At 38.9% G+C, this 26,189-nt stretch overlaps 1 protein-coding gene across 3 annotated transcripts in view; it reads right to left on the bottom strand.

Moving 5' to 3' along the window:
• ptbp3 (polypyrimidine tract binding protein 3) overlaps window positions 1-9,839 on the bottom strand; it is an 80,835-nt gene extending 70,996 nt beyond the window's left edge. The window contains exons 1-2 of one of the 3 annotated variants that reach the window (XM_063048961.1): window positions 9,625-9,763; window positions 8,712-8,745 (exon numbers count right to left, since the gene is read on the bottom strand). In XM_063048961.1, coding sequence (XP_062905031.1) covers window positions 8,712-8,745; window positions 9,625-9,632 — 42 coding nt within the window. In that variant the 5' untranslated portion in view covers window positions 9,633-9,763. Of the gene's footprint in view, window positions 1-8,711; window positions 8,746-9,624 lie in introns of all 3 variants that reach the window. The other 2 variants (XM_063048958.1, XM_063048960.1) reach the window with 2 other exon arrangements.
• Window positions 9,840-26,189: the final 16,350 nt, after the last annotated feature.

The following is a 26,189-nucleotide window of genomic DNA, read 5'->3' as shown; positions in this document are numbered from 1 at the left end:
TATAAAGCCTCAGCCATTGCATCCTTGCTATTATATTCTATTCCTCTTTGAAATTAATGCTAACATTGCATTTGACTTCCTCACTACCGACTCAATCTGCAAGTTATCCTTTAGGGAATCCTACACAAGGACTTCCATATCCTTTCGTATTTCCGATTTCTAAATTTGCCATTTAGAAAATGGTCAACACTTTTACTCTTTCTATCAAAGTACATGACCATTGAATGCTATTTTCCATCTTCCACTTCTTTGCCTATTCTCCCAAACTTGCCAAAACCTTTTGAAGATTGGCCAGTAGCCAACCAGAAAAGGTCCCCTTTCTTCCCACTCTTACCATTCTGCCAGTCAGCCAATCTTCTATCCATGCCAACATCTTTCATGTAACACTATGGACTCCTCATGTTGTTTAATAGTCTCATGTGCAGCACTTTGTCAAGGGCCTTCTGAAAACTCAGGTAAACAACATCCACAAGTCTGCTTGTTACTTTCTCAAGGAATTCCAATCACTTTCTCAGGCAAGATCTCCTCTAAAGGAGATCATGCTCATTTTGGCCTATTTTATCATCAGGTGTTTCCAAGTTCCCCCAAAACCTCATCTTTGTAATGGAACTCTTAAAATCTTAACCACTGAAGTCAAACTAACCAGCCTGTAGTTTCCTATATTTTGCCTTTCTTTCTGAGCAACAGAGTGACATTTACAATTATCCAGTCATCTGGAATCATTCAGAACCTAGTGATTCTTGAAAGATCTCTACTAATGCCTCTACAATTTCTTCAGCTAACCTTCAGATACCTGGGGTACAGTCCACCTGGCCCCAGAGATTATCTACCTTCAGGCCTTTCAACTTCCCAAGCATCTTCTCCAAATAGCAACTACATTCACTTCATTTCTGCCCTGACACATTCAAATTTTTGGCATGTTGCTGGTACCTTCCAAAATGAAAGATAAGCAAAATACTTGCCAGTTTGTCAGCCATTTCTTTATTCCCTTTTACTACTTCTCCAGCAGTCCAATGTTCACCTGTTTTCTTTTATTCTTTCTGGGGGAAAAAAACTTATGGCATCCTCTTTTATATTACTGGCTAGCTTACTGGTATCTTTTCTTTTCTACCCTTACTGCTCTTTTGAGTTGCCTTCTGTTGGTTTTTAACAGCACAGTAACAGGTTCTTCTGGCCCAACTAGCCCACACCACCCATGTGACCAATTACAACTTTGGAATGCTAGAGGAAATTGCAGCACCCACCCGGAGGAAATTCATATCGCCATAAGGAGAACATACAAATTTCTTACAGACAGCGAGCAGCATTATTCTAACCTCTACGCCACTGTAACACCCTTCTTTAGGATGAAATTATCCTGCCTCTTCTGAATTACTCCTTGAAACTCTTGCCAGCCCTACCTTAAGCTCCCTATAAATCAATTCATTGAACAGCACCAAATCCAGTATTGTCTGGATAAGGGGCTCAACCACAAGCTACTCTAACAAGCTATTTTGTAGGCATTTCACAAATTCTTTCTCTTAGGGTCTAGTGCCAATGTGATTCTCTCAGTCTCCCTACCTACTGAAGTCCTCCATTGACTACCATAACATTGTCTTTCTTGCATGCATTTTCTATTGCTCTTTGTAATTTGTATCCCACATCCTTGTTACTATTTGGAGGCCTGCATGTAATTTCCATCAGGGTAATTTTATTTTTGTAGTCCCTTACTCTACCTACAAGGATTCTACATGCTCTGACCCTATATCATTTCTTGCTAAGGATTGATTTCATTTTTAACTAAAAGCCCCCCCACTCCCCTGCACAACTGTCTTTTCTTTACAACAAGATGTGTATCCTTGCATGTTTAGCTCCCAGATGTGATCTTTTTTCAGCCATGACTATGTTGCTTACAACATTCTACCTGCCAATTTCTAACTGCACTGTAAACTAATCTACTTATTTTGTATGCTGCATGCATTCAAATAATACCTCTTCTCAAATTTGTTTTCATGTTGCTTGAAGTCAAATGTTTATCCATTTCGAAACTTTTGTCTTTTTTTTATTCTGGAGACTTCAGTCGCTCTCCAGTGCTACCCTTCCTTTCGACTTCATCCATACTTTTCCAGTCTGTTCAGTCCCACCCCTCTACTGTTCAGTTTAAAATCCTATCCACAGCCTGAGTTATGTGATTTGGCAAGACTCTGACCCTGGTTCAGGTGGAACTTATCCCAGAACAGCTTTTTTCCCCTAATACTATGCCAATGTCCCGTGAATTCAAACCCACTTCTCGCGCACCAATCTTTGAGCCACGCATTTAACTCTTTAACCCTACTCATCCATACTGACCAACATAAGCTGATTCCATCTGCCTGCACTGGTGAGAAAGACTGATGTAACCCATGCCCCTCTATAAGGTCACGACTTATTCTTTGTTCCAAGGAAAACAACCCAGCCTAGCCCATCTCTCCTTATCAATCAAATCTCCAGCTCCAACAATATTCTTGTAAATCTTTACTGTTACACAAACAAATCTTTCCTGCACCTTACCATAATCCCATTTTCTTATAGCATGGCAACCAGAACTGCACACAACACTCTGATTGTGGCTTAACCAACTGTTTCTACAATCTTACATCCTTACATTTTCTCTACCCAAGACCTTGACCACACCCTACAATCATCTCACTGTCCTCATGCTAATTTCCTCACAATTGAGAACCTGTTCAAGGTTCTCTAGTACTTAGACCTCAATGCTGGCTTGAAGACACCAACATGGATTAACTTACTCAGCCAGTGGTTTGGGGGATTCTGCAGAGACAACATTGGTGGAAGCAGTAGTACCTCTCCTCTTTTCAAGCTGTTTGCTGAAAGGAGAACTCATTGGTGCCGATAATGAGCTTTGTCGCTAAAAGCCCATTCACTCACATTGTGTATAGCTGTACTGTTGTAGTGCCAATGGTAAAGTTTACCACCTTCAACAATAGGCAACTTCCAAGATATGGCAAGTACCCCTTGCTTGCCAGAGTTTTGTAAGGAACCTTAAAACTGTTTAAGGATGCAACAAGAGCATATAGAGGATTTTATTTTGCAGGACTCTAATGCAAAGTTCATTCTGTATTTTCTTTCATAAACTAGTCCAACTCCTGGAGCTTTCAGCTCCAAATGTACAATCTGCAATGGAGATGACTAAGATTGAATAGTTTTTCCCCCATTTGAACTCACAACCAGCTCCATGCCAGTTGGAACCTTGTCTTACACAAAATGGATCAAGTTTAGGATGTCTTGCTTAACCCCAGACTGCCCTGTGAAACCTTTAGTAGCAATCACAGTACGTAACTGATATAAAATGGAGACAAATCTACAGGTGCAGCAGAATTTTACAATTCTTGTTTATCAAGTCTCAGCTCTCCCAATGTTCTCTTCCTTTCAATGGCTAAAAAAAACACTTCCCAAGTCAGTATGAGTTGCAACCACTTGGAAGGCACAATGGACATCTATACTCTCATGATATCCAAGAAAAATAAGGGAGGGGGCAGGGGAAGGAGGAGAAGAGCACAGAATCAACCACTACACTCTGGCCTTTTACACCACAGAACAGTCTTGGAAACACATAGCCAAATGAAATACAACTGTATGGGAGAAGGGTAGGGTCAGCTTTTAGCAAGATTTTAGGTCAAAGCTTACATTGGATCCTGCTGGCACCTTTGGCTCCTTATGAATAAAAATCCTATGGGGCTATAAGCTAAGTTTTAAACTTGAGTTACCCGAGTGTGTTGCTTATTTTCACAGGCTGAAAGAGGGAATCAAATCTAGTTGACACGTAAAATTAAGTACTTTTAAATTAATCCACTGAATGAAACAAGGTTTGCCATCAGTGTACAATGCACTTAATGAGGAACACCATTTGTTGTACCATTTTTGAACTTGCAAATCAAACAGCTTAATAAACTTGCTTCGAAAATAGAAATATGTACCTATAAATAGTTAGTGGTCAAAGAAACCAATGTATCCAATTTATTTCCTTCAATCTGCAAGACGAACTTATCACTTGTACAGGTTATTGGGGCCTCAAACACAAAAGGCTAATACAACAAAGGAACAGGCTTTCAGCCCAGTGTTATGCTAACCTAATGAAATAATCACACGTCCAACTAATCTCCTTTGCCCACAATGTATTCTTCCATTTCCTATGCATTCACGTGCCTATCTACAAGTCTCTTGAACATCCCTATTGAAGTTACCTCCATCATCACTACAGGGAGTGCATTCTAAGCACACCCCACTGTATTAAAAATACTTGCCTACATATCATCTTTGAACTTACCCTCTCACCTCAAATGCATGCCCTCTGGTATTAGATATTTCAAAAAAGTGATACTGGCTGTTTATCCACTCCAGAGAAAACAAACCAAATCTGTCCACCCTACCATATAGCAATGCCCTCTAATCCAGGCAGTGTCCTGGTAAGCCTCAATATCCTTCATATAATGGGGCATCAGAACTGAATGCAATTCTCCAGATTAATTTAACTAGTTTTATAAAGCTGCAATGTAACCTCTTGACCCTTGAGGCAAGCACATCAATGCCTTCTTTACCACCCCATTGATCTGCAAAGTCAATTTCAGGAAAGTATGAACTTAGACTTCAAGATCCGTCTGCTCACCATGACAGTTAAGGGTCTTGCTACTAACAAACAGCATACTGTTCTTTTACATTAGATCTCAAAGTACAATATTTCACTTTTGGCTGGATTAAACTCATATTCGGCCGGGTCATACAAGTAAAATATCCAGTGTTTCCACACAGGCTTGATATATTAAAAGGGAAAACTTTGTTTCTTGACTAGAAGTCCATCTGTAGTGGCATACTAAAGCATGGGTGTGGGGCATTTTATTTTTGTAAACACGTTATGGGTTCAGCTTTCCATATCCAACAACTACATACAATTACTTTTGTTCCAATATGCCGATAAATGTAAGAAATGAAAACAACTAGAATTTTCAATTATGTTTAACACGAGAGCTTCGAAGCTACAAAATACTATTGACATCTGTGAAAGAAATAGAAACATTAAAGAAATGCAAGATCAAGACAATCAAAAATGTTAAATACAATTTACCAAGCAAGGGATGACAAAGCCAAATACTTCCCAATGAAAATGCCCATCTTTTCCCTGCAAAATGCCATTTAAAGATCTAACAATCTTAATTGGAGTTGGCAGATATTTGTACTTGGACATCTATGAAGCCAAACACCTCAATGTCTCTCCCTCAACATAAACCTATCTGTTGCCAAATCTATGGATATAGATTTTCGGTTAGGCCATTTAACTAATGAAGAGATAGCTCTTTATGCACATCAAGAATGGGATAACCTGGACCTGATTTGGCTACAAGCCTATGGAAATTATTTCAATTAATATTTACGTCTTGTGAGCTATGAGCACACACTAAGAACAATTAAATGGAGGCACAGACCATCCTTGAATTAATCTAGGTCTTTAACAGGGACCAAAATCTGAATGAACTTCCTGAGCAAAAATATCTTATGGTTACACTAGTCATCTTATTTCAGAAAACATTTGAAAAAGTACCTTGGCTAATACTGCAATAGGATAACATTGGATTTGAATTGCAATATATAAAAAAGTACTAGTCACAACTATCAGCACTTCTAGTGCTCTGGGTTCCAATGATATTGGCATCTGCCGAATGCACAAACATTACACAAAAGGAACCATACCTTATGATGAAGGAAATTAAGTTAATTAAATTTATACTTAATTAAACCACAACTGACTGTGTAAATTAAAAGTATACATTAGATAATTAATTCTAAACATCTCACAAAAATCACACAAACATGCAACTCACTAAAACCAGTTCTTGGGCTGGCTGCCTGCTCTATTTCAGCCCTACTGATTAACAATTAGTTTATTGTGCCTTTCAAATTAACTAATCAGAGCCATCAGCCAGCTTCATTCCACGTCAGTCAACAAGTAAGGCTCTCAATTGTCACCGGCACTGCTCCAGATTAGTACACTCTCCCAGTTTTTCCATATGCTTTCACGCACTGCCTCAATCCAAATACGGAAGTACTGACACTAATAGATAATACAATTGTTATACAACAAATGAACCGTTGTTATACAAACTGGTGAGACCACAATAAAACATAATGCCCTCTTGGAGGTCAATATCCCAGATGATATGAGGATAGAGTCTGGCGTCTATGGACTGAATAAAGAACTTGTTTTTTGCAGTGGTCATTGTGGCTTTAATACACTTGTATGTGTGTGTATATATATTAAAAAAACTGCATCTTGACAGTTAATCAATTGCGTTGTCCCAAAAAAGTCATATCCAGAAAGTCTAAGTGTCCAAGATTATAAACCAAAACCTGACTTTCAACAGGCAATTTCCCCAAACTCACCTCAAGCTCTCTAACAGTGCTGTACAATTTGATATTCTCTTAACCCACTCAAAAAACATGTTTTTGCCAAGCTCAAAATCAGATCTTAGGTCTTAACTTCTTGTTGACCATTTAAACCATCAAGCATTGCAGTAACCTATTATTGCAACTACTGTGAAATAATGGTCAATTGTACTGTTTCTTCATTGAACAGGATGAACTTCATTTTCCTCAACTTTAAAGCACAAAAAGCTGTATATACAAGTATGGAAAATATTGATTGCAGTCAATTTAAATTTACATGTTTGTTCCATGTTTATGTCAGCATGTAGTAACCTGTTATCAACTCTTATTTCCCCAAAGAGTGCAGACTTCAGGCTAATGTATAAATATTAAGCAATGTATAGATCAAAGACAAAAGACTGCAGATGCTGAAATCTGGAACAACAAACTCAGTGGATCAAGCAGCATCTATGGATGCAAAGGCTGCATCTATGTACAGTCCATGAAATGTAATTTGTACTACAGTTTTATAATGAGTTGCTGGATTAGTCATTCTTGTTCATGGGAACCTAGTAATTGCAGCCTATGTTATGAAAACTAATGAAGCAAACTGCAAGTTTTATAGTTCCATCAGTTAAAAAAAATGTGTTCAAGCAATAAACATAAATTTTAACAATTGCTCTGTGCTTATGCATGATACCAAACAAAACTCCTGAATATCACATATTGTGTAGAGATTTAACTAAAACCTCAATTATACATTACTCCCTCTCAAAAAATTATTTCTTCAATGCACAAGTTCTCAAGCATCAGTTGTGTCGAAATTTTCTGCAAGAAAAAGGGAATGAATGACTTGAGAACTGACTATAATGGGACGATATGAAGCATTAACACCCAAGAATGGAGAAAGCAACTCAACTATCACCGCTTTGGCTGGGTTCTTGATTATGTTCACGTAGCTACCACCCTTATGACAAAATATTCCATCCATATATTTTACAACATACAAATCATTAGACATGTGGAAAAATACATGAAACCATGCACAGATCAAGATTGGTGGCAAAAACTTGATAGCAGGTAGGTACTGGAGATTTTAGGAAGAGAGTAAATAATCTTAACACTAGCTCAGTAATGCTGGGGTCAAGGCTATATTCAAACAAAGGCCAGAGTATAAATTTTAAAGACCAATTTCCTGGGCTACATCTACATTAAAGGTCTTTAAAAGAATTATTGCAAGTTATGTCTGACAGACATTATAAAATTCATAACTGGTGTGCTTCAAGAATGTAGTTTAACTCAGTTGCACATTTCAAAGAACAAATGGCGTAAAGAAATTAGTGATAAAATTTCTCAATCCAACAAAAAATGCTTCTGGACCACAAGATATTCCCAAAACCCAGTTCGAAGTTGAGTGGGGGAGTGATAGTTCTGCAAGCTAGCATAAGCTTGATGGGCTGAATGGCTTATGCTATAAGAAAGCATTTAAAATGGAATATGGAAAATACCTTGCACATTTTAACTCCTGCTCGTGGTTTGTTAAGTCACCAATCCAAGTTAAGTACTAAAAACAAAGTTTTATTTGCTATCGTATGTACAATTTCTCCAGGGAATCTACAAATTCAAAAAGCGGAGACTGACGTCGACTCCTGCCAGTTAAGACCAACAATGTGCATGGTTAAACACAGAAAACATCACCGACTACTGGCTGCGCACAGCCCAAGGGAAAACTACCTCAATGTGGACTACCCACTTAAAATGCATCATAATTTTTCATAAACTCTAGTAACTGCGTTTCAAAGCGATTGTACGTCATATACATTTTTTTAAGTTAAGGTAAAAACATGCAATTCTAAAGTAAAACCCGAAATAGGACTCACGAAAGTAACAAACCGGTTAGATATCTATATAAAAAAACATCAGTTCCTCCTTCAACAGCTACATACTTCCTGTTGATTTCAGCTTTATTTTCTCGCTGGAAGTTGGCGACAAGTTTCAGTAAAAAAAAAATGACCAAGTTGCTTATAATCGCCGCAAAGGCTTTTCGGGGCCTTCACATAATCCTTTTACGAAGAGAAACGGCTTCATTGCTCCAACCCTATGACTAATTGTTTGAGAAGCTGTTGTTGAAACAGCAGCCCTGCCAGAAAATGGTGACGATGAACTAGAGAGGAAGAAAATCCTCTAAGCGATACAATGAAACACAAAAGGCAGGAGATTCAAGGCTGAACTTTTCAAAGCATGTAACTTAAGAAGAATGCATGAAATTAATAAAGGAAAAATAGTGAAGTTAGAAAGAGAGAAAAGACTCCTACCTTTAAACCGACTGCTATAAGATCGGTGACAATGCTGTAGGGAAGGAAAAGGGGAAAAGAGAACGTGAGAAAAAAAAAGTTAAAGCGCCAGTTACTTACACAGTGATATAATGAAACTTAAAGAGACAAGGAGGGGTATGGAAATAATTTATAAACTTAAAAATGGATTTTAACAAAGGGGAAAGCTTATAGGAAAGTATGCTTATGGCTTACGTTTGCAGTTTTTTTTCTTCTTAAAGGCAAAAAGAGAACACAGATGAAGCTAATCGAGTTAAGGAAACAGAAAAAGTCTCTAAGCTTTCATAATGGGGGAAGGCTCTTCACTCCAGCTCGGTGGTGTTGTACAAACCAAATTACAATCTGAACCACGGTCGCTCGTACAAAGCGAGACAGGAGGGGGGAAAAAAGCCAGAGAAGGCCATGATACTCTACTAGGAAACCAACACTCACCCTCCAGCCCCTCGCTCGTTACCACAAGTTCCAGTTGTAGACAGAACTGGCTTTGGGGGAGGGGGAAACCTTTCTTTGATTAAAAAATAAAACGTGTTCATAAATAAACAATTCTCCCCTCATATTTACAATTTCACATAACATTTCAAATTTATTTTGGGAGTTATCGTGCTATGACCAGTTAATAGAACATTTTTAAGACTCAAAAGGAAGGCACGCACGCACACACAAAAAAAAATCAAGTTGGAGAGCGAAATTTTAACTCAAATTTACCAAACGGTTTTGAAATCTCAACATGATCAGACAACAAAATGTCACGTAAGTTTAACACCATCAAATCATCCTAGACGCACGGTAATAAATTTAAAAGGAAAACAAGTCGGCGTCGACGAGTCTGGGCGCCAGCGTAAGCCCGCGGCCCGAGGAGGAAGGGGAGGAAAAAAAAAGGCCACCATGAACTTACCCGTCCATCGCACACACGCCCGCCTTGTGCACAGATCCACAACGAGAAGGGACAGCGACGGCGGCCGTTGGTGGGGAAGGGGAAGGGGGCTGCCGCGAGCTGAGCTTTCAAACACGCGGTGATGTCCGAAAAGAAGACGGCAGCGGCAACTTCCCGCCGTGAGTAATACCGAAGGGAACGAGGCGTGCCAGAGCGAAAGGCTGACGGAAAGGGAGGTAGAGACTGGGGGGAGGGGGGCGGGTGAAACAGAAACTCCTCCTGTTCATCCACCTCGCACTCGCATTCACAAAATGGCCACCAAGCCTTAGCAACGCCACCAGGTCTGGAAACCACAGCAACCTTTTGCTTAGTTAACCACTCCAAATGTTGTATGATGCGTTTATTTTGCATTCCTTTTCAATTGCGTATTTTGAATTGTTCTTGCCCACGTACATCGGTACAATTCCTGTTCTGCTGATTTTTGCTTCAAAATGTAAATATGGTTTTGTTGTTTTGGTTCCTTGGCTGTGGAAGCAACTTAGCGATAACCGTCTGTATCCACACACAATTGCAAACAGAAGAAGAAAATCAGGGGGGGAAAAACTGCAGATCTGAAATAAAAGCAGACACTGCTAAAAAAAAACACCTCAGCAGATCGAATAGGATCTGTTTTTCTGAAGGGTTTGGCACCTGAAACGTTTATAGTTACTCTTTCTGCAGTTACTGCCCGAACTGTTGAATATTTCTGTTGTTTTCTCCTTTATGAACTTAGCTGGTAACGATAGCATTCTGTTCCCACATTTGTTAACAGGAATAAATGTGTTTTGAGTTTCAATAAATAGATTCAACTTGGTGAGTTTCTACTTAACGTTTTAAATCTTTTAACAAAATCATTCCAAATTATAGCCCTGGGTGAAATCACTGTTTCTTTGGAATTTTTGTAACTGAGTAATTTTCAAGATTTGTTGCAGTTTGCCAGTATTGCATTTTGGAGTACTGTATTGCAAGAAATATTAAAATAGATTCAAGATTTAATTTCTGATTTCCAGTATCTGTTTTGATTTTATTCATTTATTATAATTGAAACTTGTGAAGTAAGAGATTAAATTTCTTTGACCCTCAGCAGGAAAAGAATATCTATCCTACACCTATACCAACATGTCTGTCCATGTCCTTCACTACTGCCATGAATCAGAATCAGGTTTGATATCACTGGAATATATTGTGAAATTTGCTAACCTTGCAGCAGCAGTACAATGCAATACATATAAATTTAGGGGGAAAACTGTGAATTACATGTATATTAATTAGTTAAATTAAGTAGTGCAAAAGCAGAAATAGTAAGTAGTGAGGTAGTGTTTATAGGTTAAATGTCCATTCAAAAATTGGATAGCATAGAGGAAGAAGCTTTTCCTGAATCACTGAGTGTGTGCCTTTGGGCTTCTGTACCTCCTTCCTGATGGTAGCAATGAGAAGAGGGCATGTCCTGGGTAGTGGGGGTCCTTAATGATGGATGTCACCTTTTTTTGAGACCAAACTCAGATTTGAGGAACATTACTTCATTTTCCATCTGAGTAGCTTCCAACCTTATGACTTGAACTTTGATTTTTTTTCAACTTCCATAATCACTCCTCTCTTTCCCCCACCCCATCTCTATTTTCCCATTTCCCATTCTTGTTCCCCTCTCACCCCTTATTTCCCCTGCCCCTGCTCATGACCAGGCAATCATCTTGTACTGCTTTACTACCTCCTATCCTTTATTCCTTCACCCACTGTGCTCTCTTTTAAGATCACTTCTTCCACAGCCTTTTACATCTTTCAACCATCACCTCCCAGTTCAAATATCATCCCCGCTATCCCACCTACCCATTTTCCTCCTTACTTAAGTTTCACCTATCACCTACCATCTTTGTACTCCTCCCCTCCCCCACCTTCTTATTCTGGCTTCTACATCCTGCACCCCCCCCCCAGGCCTGGTGAATGGTCTCAGCCTGAAACGTCAACTTCATTTTTCTACGTACTTGACTTGCTGAGTTCCTCCAGCATTTTGTGTGTGTTGCTCAAGATTTGCAGCATCTACAGAATCTCTTGTGTCTCTGATTTGCTTCCATCCAGTTCTATTGGATGTGAGATGGCTCATAGATTCTGCTGTAGGAGGGTCAGCGGATTCTTGATGGTGGGTGGGTAGCTTAGGAGATGGTGCAGCCTGTTTGTTGTTTATGCAATGCTTCAGCGTGCTCTTCATACATACCACAGGCATATTTCAAGCATTTATAGGCCAGTGATTCCCAAAGTTGGTGAAGATGTTACAGTTCTTGAGAATGCTTTAGGAACAAATCTGAACCTATTTTCCTTTGTCTGCCTAAAAAGCTCTTGTGATACTGCTTTGATTAGAATATCTGTTTTGGGATTCTGGTGTTAAGCATGCAAGCAACAGGTAAACAAGCCTGTTGGGAAAAGACACATTGATTAGAGAATTTAGATGAATTTGCGGAGTCAGCCATGGTGAACATCATCTAATGGGTAGGCCTTGACTCTGAGGAATTAGGGAAGACTGGATTACTGCTGCCTGGTGGACCATAACTTGATGCCAAATTTAAGCTCTTCATATCCAAACATTCTTTTACGTGTGGCCAAATGACACACTGGATAAAATGGGATAATGCATAGTGATTTATGTTTTCTTAGATCATATCATGGACCTCTGTTGTTGAGTACAGTGTTATGCAAGGAGGGCATGTAGGGAGAGGACTCCCTACTCTGAAAGTAAAGATGAAATCTACTGAAAGTACTCCACAGTATCTATAGAAAGAAAAATAATTAGTCTTTGTCAGACCTGGAACACTAATTTTGTTTCTCTTTCCACAGATATTGCCTGACCTGCTGAATGTTTCTAACGTTTCTGTAAGAAGAGAAAATCTGCAGCACTTGGAAATCTGAGCAACACACACAAAATGCTGGAGGAACTCAGCAGGCTAAGCAACATCTATGGCAAAAAGTACAGCTGATGTTTCGGGCCGAAACCCTTCATTTTCTGTGTTTAAGCAAGACACATCAAAGTTGCTAGTGAACGCAGCAGGCCAGGCAGCATCTCTAGGAAGAGGTACAGTCAACGTTTCAGGCCGAGACCCTTCGTCAGGACTAACTGAAGGAAGAGTTAGTAAGAGATTTGAAAGTTGGGGGGGGGGGAAATCCAAAATGATAGGAGAAGACAGGAGGGGGAGGGATGGAGCCAAGAGCTGGACAGGTGATTGGCAAAAGGGATACGAGAGGATCATGGGACAGTAGGTCTGGGAAGAAAGACAAGGGGGGGGGAACCCAGAGGATGGGCAAGGGGTATATTCAGAGGGACAGAGGGAGAAAAAGGAGAGTGAGAGAAAAAATGTGTGTATAAAAATAAATAACAGATGGGGTACGAGGCGGAGGTGGGGCATTAGCGGAAGTTAAAGAAGTCGATGTTCATGCCATCAGGTTGGAGGCTACCCAGACGGAATATAAGGTGTTGTTCCTCCAACCTGAGTGTGGCTTCATCTTTACAGTAGAGGAGGCCGTGGATAGACATGTCAGAATGGGAATGGGATATACTGCGTCCGGTGTTCCCGATGTGGCCTTTCATATATTGGCGAGACCCGACGCAGACTGGGAGACCGCTTTGCTGAACACCTACGCTCTGTTCGCCAGAGAAAGCAGGATCTCCCAGCGGCCACACATTTTAATTCCACATCCCATTCCCATTCTGACATGTCTATCCACGGCCTCCTCTACTGTAAAGATGAAGCCACACACAGATTGGAGGAACAACACCTTATATTCCGTCTGGGTAGCCTCCAACCTGATGGCATGAACATCGACTTCTCTAACTTCCGCTATTGCCCCACCTCCCCCTCGTACCCCATCTGTTATTTATTTTTATACACACATTTTTTCTCTCACTCTCCTTTTTCTCCCTCTGTCCCTCTGAATATACCCCTTGCCCATCCTCTGGGTTTCCCCCCCACTTGTCTTTCTTCCCGGACCTCCTGTCCCATGATCCTCTAGTATCCCTTTTGCCAATCACCTGTCCAGCTCTTGGCTCTATCCCTCCCCCTCCTGTCTTCTCCTATCATTTTGGATCTCCCCCTCCCCCTCCAACTTTTAAATCTCTTACTAACTCTTCCTTCAGTTAGTCCTGATGAAGGGTCTCGGCCTGAAACGTCGACTGTACCTCTTCCTAGAGATGCTGCCTGGCCTGCTGCATTCACCAGCAACTTTGATGTGTGTTGCTTGAATTTCCAGCATCTGCAGAATTCCTGTTGTTTGCATTTTCTGTGTTTATTTCAGATCTCCAGCATTTGAATTTTCATTTGTTTTGCAGACTTGTAGCATATGGCCAGTTTTTGTACATTTCATTGACTGAATTAATGGTGATATGGAATATGGTCTTCAAAGGTGTGTACCAGCAAGCATTGTCAATGTACTGTGGTTCAAGACTGAAGCTGCAGTGACTGGTTCTGAAATGTAGGCAATAGATTTTAAACATTTTCCCTTTGTTCTGAAGATAAGCTCCACTCTATTGACCACCTTTAATTTAGGAGTTGGTTGTATAATTCGAGTGGAGGTGGAGGAATTCCAGCTAAACTCTAATAACTTTATTATTAGTGTTATATTCTGTAAAATCACTATGTACATTGTGTTACCATATGTTAGTTAACTTCTAATATATCCAATTCCAAATCAAAATTACTTCAGCCACAGTCATCCAGTTGCAGGATGCAACAATGATGAAGCTTGTGTCAACTTAGAAGCTGAGCTCCCAATCGTCATTGACTTCTTTGGGGAGAATGAGTCATATACTAAACATTCATAAATAAATGTGTTCTACCAATGCCTTCTGTCCAGTGCACAACAAGATCAATGAAGTGAACCAGATATGATCTGGTTCATCCACCTTTTATCTCGGATGCCATCATTTAACAAAGAAGGACACTGTTATTGAAATTCATCACAGTCTTTAGGGTGTTAGCTAGCACATCCTTTGTAAAAAATAATTTTGTAGATTACAGCCTCAAAACTGGGCTCACGATCTGTCAATCAGCAGTGATCACTGCCAGTTGATCAACAGCAGGTATTCAAAAGTACATTAGAGGTGCCCTAATGATGAATTCTCAAGGTCCTCCAAAAATAGTACTAGATAAACAATTTGGAGATTGCAAATTGTTGGTCTTTCCCAGGCTAGTAGCTCCTTTGTTTAGCCTTTAATTATACTCAACCAGATCTGATGGTCAGGCTACATTGATTGTGTACCCAAAACCACACTCCTGAAATAGCCACTCTGAACTCTTTGATGGCAAAAAAATACTGAAAGGATGGAGAAAGCACTTGAAGCATCATCTCAAAGCTTTCTTGAAAATACATAATCCTCTCCAATTTATGGATATCCCTCATCCATTACCAATTAAGATGGTGAATGAACATTTGAGAGAAAAGAAAATACTTGGTAAGTGAACAGTCACAGCCAATAATTCCAAGAATTACAGTCCAGTGAGGGGAAAATGCCTCATTTCATAAAAGTAGATGCCTTGTTAATCTGATACAATCTCCAGCCAGTTCCACCTAGCTCCATTTTACTGTGTCATCTCCATATTCCTTTTGTTATCTTCCAAAGAATCTACAATGTTCAAAGCTTAAAAAAGCAGGCAGAAAAAACATGTGGTTTTCCAGCTGCTGTGTTATCAAAGCTCTATTCAGTAGCAAGATCAATTTTGTTATTATCTCCCTGCAATAAAGGGCAACATTCCATTTGCTTCCCAGATTACTTGCTTTACCTATATGCTACATTTCTGAATTCCTTGCAAATGTATTTACAGGTTTTTCAGAACCTAATCATCTCACACCACTTAAGTGCTATTCTGCTTTTCTATTCTTTCCTCTCTATCCTTGTACTTTCCAACATTATATTACATTTGCCATCTTTTTGCCAGATAACTAACTACGTGTACTTTACTTACTTTGATTTAATCTTTACGTCTCTAGCAGACCTGACATTTTCACTTGGATCATTAATGCAGATATAAAAAATGAGAGGCTCCAATATTAGTCAGCAGCTTTTACTTTGCTCTTCATTGAAGTGGTGCTCAGGGACCTTTTATTGCCTACCTGAGAAAGTATCTGAGAATTTGTCTTAATTTCTCATCTAATAGACAGCTCTTTTGACGTTGGATATCCTCATGACTTCACTGAAGTGATTTTGCATATCTCAATGATGTTAGCAACAGGAGTTAATGCATTATCTTTATGCATGATGTGATAGAAAAGTAATCAGATATCTGTTATGTACATTGTGTGGGTGTACTTTGGTTTTATAAATCAAAGTGCTATCTTCAATGACATGCCAATTAGTACATAATATGGACATCATTTGGACAATCTTTTTAAAGTTATACTAATAATTTACAAACTGCACAGTCCTTGATTTGGAAAGCTGATGCTAACCGAATGGTTAAGACCTGCTTCTATGTTGCATAGTCCAGGACTTTCCCTGGGACACTGCTGTTGACCAATGTTAGGGAGTATTCCTAAGATAAGTTCCTTGATTACTCTCAAAATCTTCCATGATGACCACCATCCACAACTCCCACTATCATCTTGTCCAACCTCCACCTCCTCTGTAAAATTGATGTTATTCTCTTTTAATATACTGATTTTCCTCTTCCCACACTTCCTAGAATCATCCTGTCTCAACTTCTTCAATCATGTCCCAGCACCCTCCTCAAGATCTTCTTGCCAATCTACTCTCATGTTCTTTAGTACCCTACTTCCACTGTCTTTTTCCTTCCCCTAACCAACACCAACAACCTTGTCCCTTACACCCCCCATCCCAGTCATTGTAAAAGATCCTAGAGGCAGGCTTATCATGCAATTTGGACATTATGCAATGTGGGAATCCAATCTTACATTTATTTCTCCAATTTAGATCTTGAGCAGTTTTGTAATTTTTAAATTGTTGGCCTGCATTGTTTTTCAAAGCAATTTAAACTTTTTAAATATTGGTGTGACAAGGCTCCTGAGAGGCGCTTGTAAAATGAGACGTTAAAAAAATCAAATATTGTTTTATCCTCTGCAGCAGATTTGGTAATGACAAGACTTTTGGCGAATTATGTCCATATCCTCACCACGTTGAGAAGCCTGAAACTAGAGGTATCAGTTTCTCAGCTTAAATAGCATGATGCAATTCTTCAATTCTTCAGGTGAAATGATCAATTATTCGGAGATGGAAGGCAATCTTACATTGTTTTTCTGACTCCTCTTGGCTGGGCAGGGACAGAATATGGACAGCAAAATTCAGAAGTATTTTGTGTAAGCCTTTGGTTGAATCAAACACTTGACGTACACTGAAAAGATCATATCAGGGTTCCTGAATGATTGGTGAAAGGTAGATGCAGGACACCAATTATCCTTCCAAGTGGTTTGGAACTGACAAGCACCTGCAGCCCAGCAGACAAGGAAAAGACTTTTGGAAGAATGAAGTAAGGCGTGCCAATTGACCTGTTTAAGCATGTTGCATTGCTCTTATTAAGAAGCAACACAACAGTTACTCAGGATTAAATTGATAATTGGTTTGTTCTTGTCATAAATGCTGAGATACAGTAAAAAGCTTCTGTTTGCATTCTACCCAAACAGATCATTCCATACATAAGTATATCAAGGTAGTGAAGAGTGGGAAAAAAATGCAGACTATAGTGTTACAGGTACACAAGGTGCAGTGCAGGTAGACAAATGAAATGCAAGGGCCACAATGAGTTAGATTGAGAGATCATCTTTTATCGTATAAGAGGTCGATACGAGAATTTTACTGCAGTGTGATAGAAGTTGTTCTTTAGTTTGGTGGTACATGTTCTCAAGATTTGTATCTTGCCCAGTGGAAGATAGGGGCAGAAGAGAAAATGACTGCGGATTGAGGGATTCTTGATTTGTTGGCTGCTTTCTTGAGACAGCAGGAAGTATAGACAAAATCAATTTCTTGTGATTGACTAGGCTACGTTCATAAATCCCTGTAATTTCTTGTGGTCTTGGACAGAGCAGTTGCCACACCAAGCTGCAATGCATCCAGAAAGGATGTTTTCTATGGTGAATCTGTTAAAATTAGGTGAACATGTGGAATTTCCTTAGCCTTCTGAGCAAATAGAGGTGCTGGTGTGCTTTCTTGGCCATAGCACTGACATGGCTGGACCAGGACAAATTGTTGGGAATATTTACACTGAGGGACTGGAAGCTCTCAGCTATCTCCACCTCAACATCTTTGATATAGACAGGAGTGTGTATTCTACCCTTTTTCTTAAGGTCAATAACTTCTTTTGTTTTGCTGGCATTAAGGGAGAGAAGATGGCAGTTATGTGGACACTGACTAAGTGCCAAGGAGATAGGTATGAATTGTTCTGTGCAAGTGTGAGAGACCTTGTGCCATTGGATGTGTACACACAGATTTCATCTCTTTCAAGGGTACTACATTAACTATTGCATACCCTGTCTCCTGTCCAAAACATGTAAGTGTATTTTGCCTGACTTGAATGGAATAGATAAATGAATTAGATATGTAGCATTGCCCAGGCAAAAACAAAACTAGCAGCATATCAGTATATAAGCCCTTAAGGCATCATACCAAAGTAGCCTTGATCCTTTGCACAGCTCCACATTCACATTTAAAAAGCATGTTTAGAATTAATTTTGTTGTTTTTCTAAATGAACTAAAAATTCTTACTGTTATTTTAGGATGTACATAAAGAGGCTCCAGAAATGACATCCAACACAGTACGTTTTGTTTTTTGTTGACAAGGATAGCTTCTTTAGAAAATGGATCTCGCCTTTCTTAATTTATCCTGAAATATTTTATACTATATAATGAGAAATGGCACTGGTGTTCAGAAGGATTGAAGGTGTACTGCTCTTGTGGCTCTGGGAATGTGGCTTACTAGGGAGGAATTTTCTGAGTTCCAAAGATAACAAAGAAACATGTCAGGTTTTTATTTTGTGCTGAATTTAGATTGAAAAATACTGACGTCTCTTACCAAATATGATTTATTATAAGTTATGCTGACTGCCAGCTGAACCTTGACCAATTACAGTTAGGAAACAAAGGATTTTCTATCCAATTGACTAATATAAACAAGGACATCTATTACATGTTAAAATAGTGGGAATAACAAAGACAGGAAATGGTTTTGGGGAGATTGCAGCATTCATTGGAGATCGTTGCAAGTGCATATGTGTTATTTTCTTCTCACAACACTGGGGTTAATTTTCATCCCTCACTAATGCAATGTTGGCAGTAGAAACCTCAGGGCAAACCATATAATAAATTTAATATACCATAAACAGAATGCAGGAATAACTATTTAATTAGATACCTTTGATATATAAGTAAAGTACTACTGCAGTGAACTATAGTTGTCTTGAATTATCCTGCGTACTCTGCAAAGATAAGTACTTTATGTCAGATGAATTATGACATTTGCTTTTGCTTTGAGGCTTTTGGATTGTATGGAAAGCTCCTTCAGTTATCCTTTTATGATAATTTAATTAGGTAGAGCTGAATTAAAGGAACAAGAAAAACTTCTTTTCTTGCCTGTACTGAATACATTTATTATTTGCTGCAATCTGATTTTGGAAATGCTATTTATTGCCATGATCAAATAACCATTTGTTCATTCTCAAATTTGGGGCTGATCACACATGCACTTATCATTGTGATTGCTTAAAAGTAATCAGAGGCAAGAATCCTATCCAATTGTCCCTTTCACTGCTTTGGTTAAAATTGCCTATGCTCTTTGTATCAGCACCTTACTGAATCTTTAGTTTATATTTGTAATTTATTTATGTGGAAACTTTGTTTTGTTGAAGCAGTAGTTACCATACTAAAGTGACCACACTGACATTGAGAAAATTCCTTATGTGACATGCTGACTGACATTAACTCCGCTTGAGACACTATTATCACATATGTGGACCCTTTAATTAACTTGCTGTCCTTGTTTATTATTTACTCAAAAATCAATTTATCCAAAGAATTATGGAGTTACACTCTACTAGGTACCTCCTGAGCCTAATAGAGTGGCAACTGCATATAGGTTCGTGGTTTTCTGCTGCTGTAGCCCATCCACTTCAAGGTTTGACACATTTTGCATTCAGAGCTGCTCTTCTGCACACCACTGTTGTAACGTGTGGTAATTTGAGTTACTTTTGCCTTCTCATCTGTTTGACCCAGTCTAGCCCTTCTCCTCTGACCTCTCTCATTACCATGGCATCTTCACCCACAGAATTGCCACTCATTGAATTTTTTGTTTTTTTTTGTTTTTTGCACCATTCTCTAGATATTGTGCATGAAAATTCCAGGAGATCAGCAATTTCTGAGATACTCAAACCACCCTGTCTAGCACAAACAATCATTTCATGGTCAAACTTATTTAGATCATATTACTTCTCCATTCTGATGTTCAGTCTGAAAAATAACAATCTCTTGACCATGTCTGCATGTTTTTATGCATTGAGTTGCTGCTACATGATTGGCTGAATAGGTACTTGTATTAATGAACAGGTGTACAGATGTACCTAATAAAGTTGCCACTGAGTATGTATAACAAGGAAAAAGACCCTTCGGTCCAACTGGTCTGTGCCAACCTAGGTGTCTGCCTAAGTTTATGTACATTTGTCTCATATCCCTAAACATTTCCTGTCCATGTACTTGTTGAAATATCTCTAAAATGTGGCAATTGTTCAATTTCCTTTGGTAGCTTGTTCCAGATACCCACCACCTTCTGTCTGGATAAACTTACCTCCTTGGTCCCTTTAAGATATTTCCTCAATCACCTTAAAATTTTGCTCTTTAGTTTTAGGTTCTTCCATCCTGGAAAAAAGAATGTGATTATTCACCTTATCCATGCCTTTCATGATTTTATAAGTCTCTAGGGAAAATAATCTTAGCTATCCCATATTTCTGTATAACATAAGCCTTCCAGTACTGGCAACATACCTCTTGTGAATAATTTCTGCACCTTCTCTAGCTTAATCACATGTTTCCTATATTGTGGCAATCCAAACTGCACACAGTGCTCCAAATGTGATCTTACCAGCATGTTGCTTAATCTCCAACGTTTAATGTTACAATAGTTTAGGACTTTATTCCTTGGAACATAGAAGATTGAGGGGAGATTTGATAGAGGCATACAAAATTATGAGGAATATTGATAGGGTAAATGCAAGCAGGCTTTTTCCACTGAGGTTGGGTGGAACTACAGCCAGAGGTCATGGACTAAGGGTGAAAAGTTTAAGGGAAACATGAGGGGAAACATCTTCACTCAGAGGGTCAAGAGAGTGTGGAACAAGCTGTTAGCACATGCGGTATATGTGAGCTCGATTTCAACATTTAAGAGGAGTTTGTATAGGTACATGAACAGTGGAGGTATGGAGGGCTATGGTCGATGGGAGTAGGCATTTTAAATGGTTCGGCATGGACTAGATAAACTGAATAGTCTGTTTCTGTGCTGTACTTTTCTATGACTTATGACTTGTATTCACTTGTCGAATAAAGGCAGTGTGCCATAACTTTCTTCATCACTCTGTCTAACTTTAATGTCACTTTCAGGGAACAATGTACTTTCTGAGACAGTTATCGGGAGCATTGCAGATGAAGGGCCCAAAGCATTGTTGAAGCTCTCCACCACCCATCCCACAATCTATTTGACACACTACCATGAGGAAGGATGTACAGAAACATCAGAACTGCCAGTCTGTGTAACAGCTTCTTCCTTCAGGCTGTGAGACCATGCCACCACCAAGGTCTTGTCACTAGGTCAATGTGCAGTTTACTGTACATTGTTTACTGTTTACCTGTCTTGCATGCATTTTGAATGATCTTTTATTAACTTAATTGTGGTGATAAAACATAGAAATCTACAACACATTACAGGCCCTTCGGCCCACAATGTTGTGTCGACCGTGTGCCTAATCCAGAAACTGCCTAGAATTACCCTACCACATACCACTCGATTTTTCTAAGCTCCATGTACCTATCTAAGAGTACCTTAAAAGACCCTATTGTATCCGCCTCCACCACCATCACTGGCAGTGTATTCCACACACCCACCTCTCTGTGTGAAAAACTTACCTCTGACATCCCCTCTGTACCTACTTCCAAGCACTTTAAAATATGCCCCCTCCTGTTAGCCATTTCAGCCCTGGGTAAAAGTTCTGGCTAGCCACACAATAAATAGCTCTCATCAACTTACACCCTTCTATCAGGTCACCTCTTATCCACTATCGCTCCAAGGAGATAAGACCAAGTTCACTCAACCTATTTTCATAAGGCACAATCTCCAATCCGGGCAACATCTTTGTAAATCTCCTTTGTACTCTTTATATGGTATCCACATCCATCCTGTCGTGAGGTGATCAGAACTGAACACAGTTCTCCAAGTGGCGTCTAACCAATGTCTTATATAGCTCTAACATTACCTCACGTCTCTTGAACTCAGTCCCACGGTTGATGAATGCCAACACACAATATACCTCCTCAACAACACTGTTAACCTGCACAATAGCTTTGAGTGTCCTATGGATGTGGACCCCAAGATTTCTCTGATCCTCCACACTGTCAAGAGTCTTACCCTGTCTTCACAGTTGACCTACCAAAATGAACCTCTTCACACTTACTTGGTTGAACTCCATCTGCCACTTCTCAGCCCATTTCTGCATCCTATCAATGTCCGGGAGAAACCTCTGACAACCCTCCAGACTATCCACAACACCCCAAGCCTTTTTATCATCAGCATACTTATTAACCCACCCTTCTACTTCTATATCCAGGTCATTTATAAAAATTACAAAGAGAAGGAGTCCCAAAACAGATTCCTGTGGAATGCCACTGGTCACCAACCTCCATGCAGAACATAAACCATCTACAACCAGCCTTAGCCTTCTGTGAGTATGCCAATTCTGGATCCACAAAGCAAGGTCTCCTTGGATCCCATGCCTCCTTACTTTCTGAATGAGCCTTGCATGGGGAACCTTATTAAATGCCTTACTGAAATTCAAATACATTACATCCACTGCTCTACCTTCATCATTGTGTTTTGTTACATCCTCAAAAAATTCAATCAGGCTCATAAGGCACGGACTGCCTTGGCAAAGCCATGCTGACTATTCCTAATCAGATGATGTCTCTCCAAATGCTCATAAATCCTGCCTGTCAGGATCTTCTCCAACAACTTGCCCACCACTGAAGTCTCACTGGTCTATAATTTCTTGAGTTATCTCTACTCCCTCTCTTGAACAAGGGAACAACATTTGCATCCCTCCAATCCTTCAGTACTTCTCCCATCCCTATTGATGATACAAAGATCATTGCCAGAGGCTCAGCAATCTCCTCGTTCGCTTCTCATGGTAGCCTGGGGTATATCTCACCCATTCGTGGCGACTTATCTAACTTAATGCTTTTCGAAAGCTCCAGCACATCGTCTTTCTTAATGTCTATATGCTCAAGTGTTCAGTCCATTGTAAGTCATCCCCACAATTACCAAGATCCTAATCACTGGTGAATACTGAAGAAAGGTATTCATTAAGTACCTCTGCTACCTCCTCTGACTCCAGGAATACATTTCCACTATTACACTTGATTGGTCCTGTTCTCACATGGCTTATCCTCTTGCTCTTCACATACTTGTTAAAAGCTTTGGGGTTTTCCTTAAATCCTGGCCGCCTGGGCCTTCTCATGGCCCCTTCTAGCTCTCCTACTTTCATTCTTAAATTCCTTCCTGGCAACCTTGTAATTTTCTAAAATATTAGTACCTAGTTTCTTGAACGTTTTGTAAGCTTTACTGTTCTTTTTAAGTAGATTTTCTATATCCTTTGTATACCATGGTTCTTTTACCCTACTATCCTTTTCCTGCCTCAGTGGAACATACCTCTGCAGAATACTATGCAAATCTTCGCTGAACATATTTCACATTTCTGTCATGCATTTCTCTGAGAACGTTTGCTCCCAAGTTCCTGCATAATAGCATCATATTTCCTCCTACTCCAATTAAATGTTTTCCCAAATTGTCTGCTCCTATCCCTCTCCAGTGCTATGGTAATGGAGATAGAGTTGTGATCACTACCTTCAAAATGCTCTTCAACCAAGAGATCTGATACCTGACCAGGTTCATTTCACTAATCGTTAATTTTGTTGTCATTTGCAAACTAGTTCCTGCATTCTTATTCAAATTATTGGTAATCATGAATCATTGGTGGATTTCCTCAGGTATAAACTACAGGATATAAATTGTCTTTATTACCATGAAGTTAATTGAAGATAGTCACAGATGTCCATTTGACTGGTGGCATACCAAGCTCTCATTCTATACTGAGTTTGCCCTTGTCCTTGTTCTTACATTTCAGGTATAGTATCATATAATCTCTAATAATATTCTAATTATCTATTTGTGATGTGTGAATTTTTTTGTTATCAGACTTTGAGTTCAAAAATATAACTTTATTATACCGAGAAATAGAAATATTCTCTTCGGTATTCTGGGTCATTCTAATATGTGGAGAGAGTTAGCAATTTCAAGTTCCTGAGTGTCAAGATCTCTTGAGGATCTAACCTGGTCCCAACATAGTGAAAAAGTTTTATAGAATGCAAGACAGTGACTATATTTCATTAGGAGTTTTAGGAGATTTGGTTTGTCACCTAAAACACGTATGCCGGTGATATTAATCCTGATTCTGATTCTGTATGATTATTCCAGTCTAATTTTCTCCAAGTGTACTTGCATTGTTAATTTGCTTAACTATATTTTCATGAGGAAATACACAATCATGACATCTTATATTTTCTTTCATCCTCTCTGCAATATTTTATTGTAATATATTTTTAAACACTGCATTTTAAATTTGCTTCTGTTTCAGAAAGAGTGCAATTAGAAGAAAACTGCATACAGCACATTAAAATCAGAACAGGTTTATTATCACTGGCATATGTCGTGAAATTTGTTAACTTAGTAGCAGCAGTAGTACAATGCTATATGTGATAATATAGAAAAAATAAGTAAATCAAGTACATTAAGTATATATATATATATATGTATATATTAGTGAAATTAGAAATAGTGCAAAAACTGAAATAAAAAAAAGTGGGTTCAATGTCTATTTAGGAATCAGATGGCAGAGGGGAAGAAGTTGTTCCTGAATCGTCTTCAGGCTTTTGTACCTTCTCCCTGATGGTAACAGTGAGAAGAGGGCTTGTCCATTAGGAAGAAACATCAGAAATTAGGATAGTTTTCCTGAAGTTGACAAAGCAATCCAGAACCTCTGGTATATATTGGTCATGAAAAGACCATAATGAGCCAATAATCTTGGTAAGATTTGTTAACAATAATTGCTGTTTTAGGATTTCACATTAAGCATTGTATCATGTAATTAATTATTCTGTTATTGCAACAAATGTTGGTGCAGGCAATTCCAGAAAGTTTGTATGTCTCAAAGAGAACCCCAGTGAGAAAGCTGTCCTTCCAAAGTCAGTTTTTCTTTCATTTTATGAAGAACTCTTGGTTTTGGATTGAATTACCAATTATTTGTCTCGTATCACATTTACTGAGACAACTGCTGATTAACAACAGAATTGAAGCTGCTCTGGCTGGGCCCAGGTTCTGAAGCAACTCCTTTTTTTTTCAGTGGGCAGTCAACAAAATCAGTGGTTCTAATTTGACTATGAGTTACCCAAATACATTTAAGAAAATTAATGTAACACAAAAGGAGATGCTCATCTTGTAAAAAAAAAATCAAATATCACTTGTATTATTTGGTTTCCTGCAGGACCAGGGAAGATTTAGCTTAAATTTCTTTTCATTGAAGGTGTCGAACTGAGATGAGCAAAGGTGACAATTTGGGCGGCAGGATACTGGCTCAAATATTTTGAATTGGAAAATGTAGAAAATGATATAAAAGCCTTGCAAGTTGATAAAATATATTGTTTATGACTAACTAAATTGCATTTCAGACTAATTTATCCTTACTGTAAACAATTTTAAAAATCTGCCCGTCTTAAATTCAATAGGAGTTTGTAGTTGATATTTGTCTGCAAGAAGGTGTATTAACATGAAATATGTTTGCAAGTTGATTGTTATTGCTGTTTACCTAATGCTTGGGAGGTCATAACTCGCAAGTGCACAACATGAATATTATTACATGCTTAAAATTACAACTTCAGAGGTATTACTTCACATAATGTGTTTAGCAATTGCAATATTAGAACAGCATTGCTAAAATTGATATTTTTTCTTTCCAACTTAATTTTGTAATATGTAGCAGCTAGCATTGCTACAAAAAGATCAACATTTCTGTAAAACATTGATTTTCTAAGCTGTATAATTATTGTCTCATTGGATAGAACATGGATCTATTATCCAGTCTTATGAGGCAAATTCTAGTCAGTCCAAAGGTGTGCTTCAAAACAATAGTGTGTAATTTAATGAAATAGGGATAGGGGAATGGAGGTCATCTATTGCATCCGGTGCTCACAGTGCAGCCTCCTCTACATTGGTGAAACCTGACACAGATTGGGGGACCGCTTGGTC

The sequence above is a fragment of the Mobula hypostoma genome, chromosome 5, assembly GCF_963921235.1.
Source record: "Mobula hypostoma chromosome 5, sMobHyp1.1, whole genome shotgun sequence".
Classification (NCBI taxonomy): Eukaryota; Metazoa; Chordata; class Chondrichthyes; order Myliobatiformes; family Myliobatidae; genus Mobula; species Mobula hypostoma.
This window is presented reverse-complemented; position numbering and strand designations above follow the sequence as displayed.